This window comes from Eptesicus fuscus, chromosome 19, assembly GCF_027574615.1.
Source record: "Eptesicus fuscus isolate TK198812 chromosome 19, DD_ASM_mEF_20220401, whole genome shotgun sequence".
Taxonomy (NCBI): Eukaryota; Metazoa; Chordata; class Mammalia; order Chiroptera; family Vespertilionidae; genus Eptesicus; species Eptesicus fuscus.
Genome location: NC_072491.1, coordinates 28645605 through 28658391, shown reverse-complemented (window position 1 = coordinate 28658391; position 12787 = coordinate 28645605). Strand labels below are relative to the sequence as shown.

The window sequence follows — 12787 nt, the reverse complement described above, 5'->3', positions numbered from 1 at the left end:
ATCAATGGCCACCTAGTTTGCTTCTACATCTTGGCTATTGTAAATAATGCTGCAGTGAATACAGTGGTGCATATATCTTTTTAAATTAGTGTTTTCTTTTTCTTTGGCTAAATACCCAGATGTAGAATGGCTGGGTCATATGGTAGTTCTATTTTTGTATGTTTAAGGAACCTTCAAATCTGTGTTCTTTCTTCTGTAACATTCTGTATCTCCAGAGAAGGGGATTATTACAGCAGAGGATAACCCCCAGAGAGAGCTCCATGCACAGCCTGCCTCCCCAAGCATGCACTTAACAACATCCTCAAGGTGACTTCCCCAGCTCTCTTAATTAAATCACAGCAGCCTCTCTAAACACTTCCTGCCCTGAGCCTACACAGCGCCTATGTCCACTGTAACCTGTCCCCATTCTGCAGATGGAGTGATCTTTCCAAAAGGCAAATGTGATCATGTTACTTTTCTCCCTCTAAATGTGAATTGGCTCCTTATTTCTCTACAGGACTTAGTATGGCATAAAGACCTTTACTTGATTTGTTGATCTGCACTCTGTTTACTTACCCACATTTCTCATTATTCCTTTGTACTCAAAGCTCCAATCATAGTAAGGTTCTTTCAGTTCCTGAAATCCTCTTGTTCATTCTCATTCTAGGCACTTGGTTTTGTAAAACTGCTCCCTCTGCCCAAAGCACACCCCTTTCTCAATCTGCTCCTCTCCTTCTCTCCCAGGGCAATCTCCTGCTTAGCCCTCCAGCCTTGGCTGGGCTGCCATTTCCCTTGGCAGCCTTTCCCAAGCTGGCTTAGCTGCCTCAGTGTTTTTTTTCTTAGCCTAACACTTCCTACACTTGTATTGTGGTGTCTGATTCCTCCTTAGACTCTAAGCCCTGTGAGTATCAAAACTGCCTTATTCAGAACTGTCTCTCAAAAGCCTGAAGCAGTATTGCAACACAATGTGTACTCAATTTTTGTTATATGAATAAATTTAGAAAGGACATAATCTGGAGTTGATAATTATTAAAGCTGGATAATGGATACAGAGGGTTTTATTATGCTATTTTTCTTCATTTTATGTATATGTGACATTTTCCATAACAAAAAGATTTAAAAAAATATTTTTTTAATTGATTTCAGAGATGAAGGAGAGAGAGAGAGATAGAAACATCAATGATGAGAGAGCATCATTGATTGGCTGCCTCCTGCAGGCCCCACACTGGGTATTGAGCCCACAACCTGGGCATGTTCCCTGACCGGGAATCGAACCGTGTCCTCCTGGTTCATAGGTCGATGCTCAACCACTGAGCCTCACTGGCTGGACCATAACAAAAAGATTTTTAATAACACATTATTTTAAACACTGTATTCTTATCTCTTCTTAAATTCCAATAGATAAAAACTGTGAAGCCAAAATAGTATTTCATAAATGAATATTAAAACATAAATACAGGCTCATTGTATACCCATTGAATATTCTTATATGAATCATGCACACTTAAAAAGGGGCTGCGTGTATTTTGGTAATTGGAGTGAACAATTAAAAGATGATAAAATATATATATATATAAAAGAAAGAAACTGTGGGTTAGAAGCTGCCACATTCCATGTGTGAGCCTCATGGGAATGGGGTTTGTGAAATGGGTGTTGAGAGAGGCCTGATGCCAAAGGGAACGTGGGCAGGACTTTCTTGAAGAGCCTGCACTGTATTTGTTCCCATCAGCCCCGGGACGGATCCACCAATTTCATGCTGGTGGGGCACAAAAATAAACAAACAAAATGGCAAGAACAAGGGAAGACATTGTTCTGTCCAAACTGGCCAGTTTGTGACAGGGCTCAGGATGGCTGCATGGGCTTTGTAGCTTTTCCAGGGGTTCCTAATAAACTGGGCTTTGTGTGAGCCTCACTGAGGCTGTGCCGGCCCTGTTCTGAAGCTTTCTCCCTCTCTGGCCTGGCTGCCCTGTGAACTTGTTGGCAGTCATTGATTTCTTTGAGTTGGACTTGACTGAATTAAATCGCTTTGCTTGGCATTTTAAAAGGGGCGTTTTTCTTGAGGAAGATGGAGTTTGGTACTGCCTTTCAGGATTCGTAACATTAAATTCCTTCAAGGCACAGGAGACATTTGGCTAAAGAAAGATCTTAACAATAATTGTAGCTTAAAAAGGTCATGAGAAAAATTAGTATCTTTAAGGTTTCACCCACATGGTGGGAATAAAGCAGGGAAATAATGCATTTCTAGCTACTAATCAATTGGCCAATCAATATTGTCTGGGCTCTTCCCATGTGCCCAATAGGCCTGAGGCCCTGCCTGTAGGTTAAAATTAACTAGGCTAACAACTGTTGTGGGATAAATGGACTGCCAACCAAACACAGGGGTTCCAGGGGTTCCCCAGGACAGCAGCGCAGGATGAATGGGAAGCCTGGATCCCTGGATGCAGATCAACTTTTTAAAAAAATTCAAAGTATCTGATTAAAAACAACAACAAACGAAATTATATGTGACACGTATATATTATTGTCTTGATTTTATAGATGATAAAACCAAACTCAGAGAATTAAACCCAACTTGGATCTGAATTGTAAAAGCCGTTTTTTCCGGAGACAATTTGTATCTGGGATACAAACTGAAAGGATGCACATTACTGAACTTTTTCGGTTGAAAAAAGATGCTTTCAAGTCATCAGATTTCACTTAGTTACAATTGAGTCTCGAGTTTTTACCAGTTTGAAATCCTGCAGTGCTTGAATTTCCACCAGATGTCACCGTTTACCACCCTATCATTGCCTTCAGTCTTGCTCCTAAAAAAGCCACCTGCGTGGCTCAGAGGTTGAGTGTTGACCTATGAATCAGGAGGTCACAATTCGATTCCTGATCAGGGCACATGCCTGGATTGAGGGCTTGATCTCTAGTATGGGGCATGCAGGAGGCAGCTGATCAATGATTTAATAAAATTATATTTAAAAAAAGTAAAAAATATTAGGGAAAGTATTAGTCAAAGAAAGACAAGTATCGCATGACCTTGCTTGTATGTGGAATCTAAGTAACAAAATAAACTGATGAATGGAGTGGATCCAGAGACATGGAAGCATGGAACAGAGTGCAGAATCTTGGAGGGAAGGTGGGGGAGGGTGGGTAGGTGTGAGGTAATCAACCAAGGACCTTGTTTGCATATATGCATGGCCCATGGACACAGACAATGGGGCGGTGAGGGCGTGGGGGGGTGGGTGGCAGGGGCAGGCTAGAGAAGGTCAATGGGGGAAAAGAGGGGACATATGTAATACTTTCAACAATAAAGAATTATTAAAAATAAAAAATAAAATATTTTTTGAAAAGTATTAGGGAAGAAGAGCCCATCTTGCTCTTGGGTTCCTCAGGATGGTTATTGCATCTGGGTATGAGGTGGAGGGCTATGAGCTCTGAACCTTGACTCACTGAGACGGAATTGGAAAATGTAGTGAGCCATTTGCTGCCCTGATTTCCTCTCCTTTGTGATTTCATATATCTAACACCCAGCCAATTTCTGATGGCTGTGCCAAGGAGAGTTACAACCTGGCCTTTGGCCAAGACTGCATGGACAAAGAGGAGGCTTTGAGGTGAAGGAGGATGCCAGGAATGCTGCAGCTTCTCAGTGATCCATAGTAGAAGCCAGTGCCAGATGGGGCTGGGACTTGGACCAGGCTTGAGTGTGGCTTCTGAGAAAGGGCCAGAAACAGCCCTAAACACCAGGCCTCTCACCTGCTCAAATATCCCAAATCACACTGCTGGGAGTTCATTCCTTTGGATCTAATATTAGCATTCTCCATAGATTTTGTGAGGAACAAAATATTAATTCTTTTACATCTAAGTGCAAATAAATTTGAACTTTATTTTTTTCCTAATGGGAAAAACCAGGCCAGAATGAGAGAATGAGGTGCCTTGGTGATGCCTGGGGATGTTGGGGAAGTGGATAAGGTGAGGGATGGGAGAGAAAGAGACAGAGAGAAGGAGGAAGACTTCTCTTAAATCCCAGTTTGGCCCAGACTAATGGGCATGGTGCCTGGGAGACCTTCCTTTGTTTCCTGTCCCTCACAGCCTGCACATCTTCACCTTGCCTGTCTCAAGTGTTGTAAAGAATGCACAAGGGACAACGATGGGCCTCCAAAGCCTGGACTCCTCCAGGAGCCAGCAAATGATGTAAGATGCCTGGCTTTCTTTTCTAAAGCTGCAGCTCAGGGAAAGGGGAAGTTTATAGACCTTCATGACACTATTAAGTTGCTAAAAACAGTCAGCTTGCAGCTATTTTTATTTTTTAAAAGATAAAAACAAAAAAGGAAGCAGTAGGACATGGCTTTTATTTGCTGATCATATGCTCATTTTTTCAAGCCAGCCACAAAAGTGTCTATATAATTGAGTGCATATCCTCCTTGGAAGGTGCTGATGCGAATAAAGCTCGCTCTTCAACTTCAAAAAATATGTCCGTGCCAACATGTGACCTCCTGGGCAAAAGGTCACAGGGGAAAGTCTTAAATAAATGGGGCTAAATTAAATTTGCAGATGTGGAGAGAGCAGATTTGTTGTAGAATTGGAAGATGTGTGTGAAATTGCTTTCATCATTTCTTTCCAGTAATGTTTGACTCATCCCATTTGGTCTTAGTTTGCTCAACTATTTTTGCACAACCTCTAGCAACTTTTACTGATGACTTATAGGTAAAAATATTCATGTCCCAGTGTGTCTGGGTTATCAGGTGATCACTCTGGCCTGACTCAAGCTTCACAGTCCACCTATGTCTCCTGGGGTGGGGGCGTGTCTGGTGACTCTAAACTTTTAGTTGCTGTGGGGCCCACCCACAGAGCTTTGCTAAATTGGGAATAAACAGAGGAGTTGTGTGGATTTATCTCTAAGATATGTTTACAGACAATAAAGTGAGTCACATGACATTTTTGGTTTCCTAGTGCCAGCATTTGCATTGTCACTATTTTTCATTTTTGCCATTCTGATAGGTATGTACAGCTATTTCACTGTTGTTTTAATTTGCGTTTTTCTAGTGGCTAAAGATGTTAATTATTCTTTCATGTGTTTATTTACCATCTCTATATGCTCTTAGAGGAAATGTCTGTCCATGTCTTTTGCCCATATTCTTAGTTAGGTTGTTGTTTGCTTTTTGACTCTTGAGTTTTAATTAAGAGGTCTTTATATATTCTGGATACAAGTCCTTAGTCAGATATGGGGTTTGTCAACATTATCTTGAAGTCTGTATCTTATCTTTCCACACTCTTAGATAAGGTCATTGGCAGAGCAAAATTTTTTATTTTTCATTAATCCAATTTTTTCCGTTACGGATTTTTGCTTTTGATGTCTAAAACTGCCCAGCCTTAGGTCACAAAGATTTTCTAGTATTTTTCCCCCAAAAGTTTTATAGTTTTACATAAAGTTGTACATTTAAGTTTGTGACCTATTTTGGTTTAATTTTTGTATTAGGTGTTAGGCTTAGGTGAAGGATTTTTGGAGGGTTTTATCACTGGGGCCTGGACATCTCGATGCATGTTAGCCCATATTCTCCCTGTCCACTTCTCTATTTTCCTAGACATTATATCAAGTCTACTTTAAATTTCACCTCTTTTACTCTTTCATTAGGTCTTTCTCCATATTGACATTTCATCCCTGATTTCTTACTGCCAAACTGATTTAAAGAATGTAATTATGATGATAGATATCCTCTATTATTGACATGAGTCGTGCCAATAATTTGATAATAGGATGCGATGAGAATGTCATTATGTTTGTCTTTCCCAATATATTGTAAGTCTGTAGAGAGGGAGGAGCATATTTTTCTCTTTCTCAAAACCTAGGCCAAGATTCTGCAGGTAGTGAGAACTCAATGATATTAGTAGAATCAAAATGAACAGAGTTCTGCCAAGCTTAAATTTGCTAGAAGAGGGATATGCTCATTTATATGTTGCATCTGAGTTCAGATGCAACATAAAAATATTTTTTAAAGGCAAAACTGAGTGGAGAGGCCAGTAGCATCCCAACTGGATCACTCCTGAAGGCTCCCACCTGCGGTGTCCAGGTTGGAAGCTGTTTACTTGGGTTAATGAGGTCAGGATGGCAGCTCAAGTTGCCCAGTGCCAGCTGTATGGTTGGTTCCAGGACATTGTGGGAAGGCATACTGCTGATTCTTTTTTATTTTATTTTATTTTATTTTTATTATTGTCTACAGTTTTACATATGTCTCCTTTTTCCCCGATGGACCCCCCTCCGCCCCCCAGCCATTCCCACCCCGGGCAAGCCCCCACCACCCAGTGTCTGTGTCCATTGGTTATGTGAATATGCATGCATACAAGTCCTTTGGTTGCTCTCTAACCCCTTCCACCTCCTCTGCCATTTGTCTCTGTATCTATTTTTGTTCATCAAATTATGTTGATCATTATATCCCACATATGAGTGAGGTCATGTGATATTTGTCTTTCTCCGACTGGCTTACTAGTATTTCACTTAGCATAATGCTCTCCAGTTCCATCCATGTTGCTGCAAATGGTAAAAGTTCCTTCTTTTTTATAGCGGCGTAGTATTCCATTGTGTAGATGTACCACAGTTTTTTAATCTACTCATCTGCCGATGGGCACTTAGGTTGTTTCCAAATCTAAGCTATTGTAAATTGTGCTGCTATGAACATATATACTGCTGATTCTTAAATACTTTCCCAATCCATTTGCCTATGATTCAGCTTGAGCATATCCCTCAAGACAGTTAGAAGTTTGAAATTATATGTGTGTGCACATATTTTATACATATATATGCACACACTCAACATATGTATCCTGTTGCTGTCTGTTTCTTCAGAGTAGCCTCCAAATTCTACCTTAAGGACTTCTGGCAAGGATAGCCCATTTCATTCTAGTTTCCTGAAGACCTTGTGCTTAGGTGACAATAGGGGTGTGTGGATATTCATGTGTTATTTGTTCACATATGTCCGAAAGCTCAAAAGCACAGGTCTGTGTAGTTCTAGAGAAACATCTTCCTAATGATTATAAAAGACTTTTATTCTTCTTATGAAAATTAAAATAACATGGAGGGAAGGGCAGATCCAGAGAATTAAATAAAGAGTTTGCAAATAAGTGATTCTTATTAGGATATGAGCCACAATACAGGGACAGGTAAGTTTTTTAGTGTTACAGTTATTTGGACAGGTTAGCTATAGTATGATTTTGCAGCACTTAATTCTGATCTGTGCTCATTATTTGTTAGACATTAACACATGCCCATTTCCCACCACACCAAATAACCTTCTAAGAGATAATTCTATTAATAGTTAAGAGGATTTACAGACTTAATCTGTACTTTGTGCAAAAATACACACCACACTAAGCAGGAAAATTGTCTCTTTTTGGGGAAATAATGTTATCTAGTGGTAGAAATTCATTCTTAGGGAATTCTCTTTTCGAAACTATGATTTTAAGAAAAATACCCCTTTGCTCCTTAATGTTTTTTTTTTAAACATATACCTTACTTTATTTTTTATTTTTTAAATTGATTTCAGAGAGGAAGGGAGAGGGAGAGAGAGATAGAAACATCAATGATGAGAGAGAATCATTGATTGGCTGCCTCCTGCATGCCCCTCACTGGGGATCGAGCCAGTAACCCAGGCATGTGCCCTTGGTCTGAATCAAACCAGGGACCCTTCAATCCACAGGCCAACACTCTATCCGCAGGGCCAAACCAGCTAGGGCCTTAATGTTCTTTTGTTCCTTCTTTAGTATATTAATTTTTTTTCTCTAGCAATTTTGTAGAAAGCAGTCTATAATTTTTCTTCTATTACTATATGAGATATAACCTTTATATCAGAGAAAAATATTCAATGGTTAATAGCAATAGACATAAAAATTTGTTAAAGTTTCCTGCTTTTTTAAAACATTATCTCCAGAAACAAACAAACAAACAAACAAAACATAAACAGTCATTTGTCTTGGTAAAGGGAAGTTGTTCAGGTTGGAGAAAATTGCACAGATCAGGTAATTATCATCAAGGTTCTTAGGGTTTCTCTTGAAAAATTTGAAAACAACTTTGATATAACATCAGTAAAATAAAGTGAGCAATGGCTCTGAAACTTGCTTAGGTTTTATATTCCTTATGGATAAACTCTTTCCTTGTCAAGAAAGGATCATGGATTGAGGAGATTGTCTTACCTTGCTATCATACACAGCCTTGGTGGCCCCTTCTTTTTCGGTGGTTTGGTGAATGTTTGCAGTATATGCCTCAGCCCTCTGCAGGGGTAGAAATGGCTTCCACATGGATGGCCTGCAGAAATGTTTCTGGAGGCATTCTTGGTTATCTTGGGAAAGCCTGGTCATGGTTTTACAATAAAGGCTCCAAATGAGTCCTGGAGCCTGGTTTTAACAACACCAGCCAAGGTCCCCTCTATTTCTCTTCATTTGGCTAATGCTGAGCTCTCTCTCAGTTCCCTGGGGACTGCCCTGGAAAGTGACACAAATCCAAGCAAAGGATTATCTGTTTTATGGATCAGCAGCTTATCCACAGATCTGTAGTGTTCTATTTCAGGTAGGGCCTCCTATTTTCACTGTCTAGGTATGTTAGGACTGCCATCTACAGGTAGTAATGTATTCCTAATTAAAATTTAATCCTAAATCAAAACTGAAACGATTCAAGTGATATATTGCTTAGTATATAATGATAAAGGAAATAGGTTGCTTGGCAGAATTCTGTACTAGCAGTGTGTGGTAAGGAATAGTGCTTGGCAATCTTGGGCTATGCAATTGAGGGGCAGATGGTTTTCCTAATCTATTTAGGTTTCTTAAAACATCATTTTAGTACCAGTCAGATTTGTGGCTAGAAATGTATTCTAAACTCAGACCCAAACTTAAGGCCAAGGATTATCACTCTTTTTATTTGTCATGTAGAATTAGTTAAAATGAAATTTCTTAGGAAGTAACCAGTCATCTAATGATTAAGATAAAATTTGGCTTGTAACATCGTACTTTATATTTGTACTCAATGGGCAAAAGCATTTCCCTTAAAAACAGGAACAAGACAGGGGTGTCCATTTTCACCACTCTTATTCAACATAGTACTGGAAGTGCTAGCCATAGCGATCAGACAAGAAGAAAAAAAATAAAAGGCATCCAAATTGGAAAGGAGGAAGTGAAACTGTCATTATTTGCAGATGACATGATATTGTACATAGAAATCCCTAAAAGGCTCCACTAAAAAACTACTAGATTTAATAAATGAATTCAGCAAAGTAGCAGGATAAAAAATTAACATCTAGCAATTGATGGATGACATTTTTATACACCAATAATGAACTCTCAGAAAGAGAAACTAAAAATCGCATTTATCATTGCAACAACAACAAAAAAATAAGATACCTTGCAATAAATTTAACTAAGGAGATAAAAGACCTGTACTCTCTCTACATGACATATTAGTAGAAAAAAGAAATAGAGGCAAATACAAACAAATGGAAGAATTTGTTCATGGATTGGAAAAATTAACACCATTAAAATGTCCATACTACCTAAAGCAGTCTATAGATTCAACTCAATCCCTATGAAAATACCAATGGCATATTTTATATTTAGAATACTCCAAAAAGAAAGCATAGGCTGCAAAATCTCAGACATCTCTTATAGCAATATGTTTGCTGAAACATATCCTAGGGCAAGGGAAACAAAGGAAAAAATAAACAAATGTGGCTACATAAAAATAAAAAGCTTTTGTACAGCAGAAGAAAAGGCCAACAAAATGAAAAGGGAACGCACTGTATGGGAGAACATATTTGTCAATGTTACCACAGATAAGGGATTACTTTCCAAAATATATAAAGAACTCATACAATATAACAAAAGGAAGACAAACAATCATCATCATCATCATCATCATCATTATTATTTTTTATCATCATTATTTTTTAAAGAATAATTTATTGATTTTTAGAGAGAGAAGAAGGGAGAGGGAGAAAGAAACATCAATGTGAGAGCGCAACATCCATTGGCTGCCTTCTGCATGCCCCCTACCAGGTATCCGAAAACAGGGCTGTGCCTTTGATTGGATATCAAGCTGGCAACCTCCCAGCGCAGGAGAGCCAACTAAGCAGGGCAACACGAATTATTTTTCTTTAGTATAATCGCCAATATTGCAGGGAACATTCATTGTTGGCTAAACCTGCAACCCCAGGGCAAGATAACTTTTATGACCCACGTCTCAGCATCAGTTTCACATACAATAGCCCGTTAAGAACGCCTGCTTCACTGACCTGTTAAATCCAAATGAAAGTCAACCTATCTAAAAGCACTGAATTAAACTTTTGAAAAGAATGACGGTTAAGATAAACGAGTTTTGCCACCAGGAGGTCACAGTTCGATTCCAGGTCAGGGCACTGCCTGGGTTTCAGGCTTGGTCCTGGGTGTGGGGCGTGCAGAAGGCAGCCATTCAATGATTCTCATCATTGATGTTTCCATCTCTCTCTTCCTTTCCCTTCCGCTCTAAAATAATAATAATAATAATAATAATAATAATAATAATAAAAATAAAAATAATAATAATAGTAATTGTGATAATAATAATATATATGTGATAAACGAGTTTTGGCCTGGTTCTCGGGCTCCAGCGGGTACCCTGGCACCAGAGCGGCCTGCTGGGTTTCGGGTCCCCCCCATGCCCTCCCTCGGGACAGGCCAGTCCGGGCTGGCGGTGAGGGTCAGGGGAGGTAGCCTGTCTTAGGACCCTTTCGAGCGCAGCAACCTGGTCGGAGCAATTCCCTCCTAAGCGCCCGCCCCTCGGCGGCTGTTTTGAACCCTCCCGGCTTCCGCCTTCCGGGTGGTCACATGCCTCTGCTCACGTGACCGACACTCCTGTCATTCGACTGCCGCCACCCCGACTGCCGGCTGCCTGCTGCCTGCGCTGCCCTCAACGTCTCCGCGGTGGTGGGACCTCTTCACTCCCCGGCGCCCGAGTCTCCCGCCGTCGCTCAGGCCTCCGGACCCGCCGGAGAGGTTCCCACTCGGCGCCCTAGCTCGGCGGGGCCCCGACACCCGGACCGCCGCCCCCTCCCAGCCGCCTTCGGGTGCGTTGTGGGCTTCCCCAGGGTTCGCGCAGTAAGGCCGCACTCCGCTTGTTTCGTTGGGGACACCTGCCCAAGTGAGGCGACCCCGCGGCTTCCCCAGAGCCCCCGGTGCGCGCTGCTGTGCCACCGCCCAGGCCCTCCGCCCCCTCCGGTGCCGGGGTCCCCCCGGGGTCCCGGCTTCTTTCCTTTCGGGCCTGCACCAGTTTAGGAACCTGCAGAGCCTTCCCCGCGGGGGCCGGGAACCCAAAGGGCGGGCAGGGGAGGGCAGGAGGATGGATGAAAGGAATGCGCTCCCCGGGATGGGCCACCGCCCTGTCCAGCTGGAGGTCCGAGTTGTCCGGGGGCTTAGATGACCGCGCGGAGACACCCGCAGCCTCCCCTGGACGGGCCGCCGGGCTGGTCCCGCCTGGTCCCAGGGCCGCAGGTTGGGCCGGAAGGAGCCAGTTTCTGCCTGGGCCCGGCCAGGCCACCTCGCTCTTGCTTGTTTAGGCAGCAGCCCTCAGATGTAGAGATTAAGTTCCAAACTGACCGAGGGCATTGGGGCCCTTTTCGCTTCTCTGTATACAAGCGTGAGCTTATGTTTTATGAAAAGGAACCTCAGTGTTTTGTGTCGTGATAAAATCAGGCTTAAACTTTTATCCGTTTTGGTGTGAGAATTACTTAAAAAGGCTCATGATTGTAGGTTCTTGTCAGACTAGACTCCCATTGTTGGCTGTACCTAAGATGTAATTGGTATTTGTTCCAAAAATTTCTCCTACAGTTGATTTTGAAAATACCATGAACTTTGGTTGAAAAAAAAAAATCAAGCGATATCTTCTAAGAAATTGCATTCCCACGTTGGTTATTTTAATTCGAATGAGAATTTAAGAAAGGACTTACAGGGTTTTCATATGTCATTGCAAAAATAATTCTTAGTAAATGTAAATAAAATAATTGATCCTAACTGTACTTTGCAGGTTCTTATTTTTCTTCTGTCAGAGGAGGAAAGTTGATCCCAATTGTATACTGTTAAAATACTTTCCTATTTTGTATGCCTATTCTATTTAAGCATGATTTCTGATGTCAATTTCTTGAATGGTTTCTTTACAAATCTTACCGCAACATTGTGCCAATAATTAAGAAAAACCTTTCCTGGAAAAGTACAGACCTATAGAGAGCGCTTTTATGGAGCAGCTTATAATTGGTGGACAAGATTTGAAGTATAATAATATTAACATTAATGATATTTAATATATGTGTTGAATGCCTGGAGAGACGAAGGTGATAATGATGATATTATTATTAATAATTGTAGTAGTTGTTAAAAAATACTAACACCTAGTATTCTGGTTTTACCTTACAGCAAAATTGTTGGAAAACTTCCAAGAGCATAAAATTTAGATGACGAAAATGGATATCCGTGGTGCCGTGGATGCTGCTGTTCCAACCAACATCATTGCTGCCAAGGCTGCAGAAGTTCGCGCGAACAAAGTGAACTGGCTGTCCTACCTTCAGTAAGTACGGATTTGCTGTGAATCATGGGTAATCATGTGCTTTTGCATCAGACTTTTTCATGGTCATGCTTCTGTGAGAGAAATATTGGAAAAATACTAATAAACGTGGAAGAAAACACTTCCTTCTTAGAGCTTGCGGTTCTAGTGAGCAAAGCGGCTCAGAGCGCTTTTGACCTCTGTCTGGAAAGTTGTGCTTTTTTAGTGAGTGAGAAACCATGGGATGAGCATTCATGGACTATGGAGGGA

The 12787-nt window shown here is 41.1% G+C and overlaps 2 protein-coding genes across 9 annotated transcripts in view; one reads left to right on the top strand and one right to left on the bottom strand.

The window, feature by feature from the left end:
• Positions 1-8316, bottom strand: part of RGS20 (regulator of G protein signaling 20) — a 46698-nt gene extending 38382 nt beyond the window's left edge. The window contains 1 exon segment of the mRNA XM_054708383.1: positions 8152-8316. Coding sequence (XP_054564358.1) covers positions 8152-8316 — 165 coding nt within the window.
• Positions 8317-10848: 2532 nt separating this feature from the next.
• ATP6V1H (ATPase H+ transporting V1 subunit H) overlaps positions 10849-12787 on the top strand; it is a 78436-nt gene continuing 76497 nt past the window's right edge. For 5 of the 8 annotated variants that reach the window (XR_003618165.2, XM_054708443.1, XM_054708440.1 and 2 more), the window contains exons 1-2: positions 10853-11048; positions 12391-12541. Coding sequence is in view for 7 of the 8 variants with exons in the window: in XM_054708443.1 (XP_054564418.1) it covers positions 12429-12541 (113 nt within the window). In the remaining variant the exon portion in view is untranslated. The other 3 variants (XM_008143347.3, XM_054708438.1, XM_054708439.1) reach the window with 3 other exon arrangements.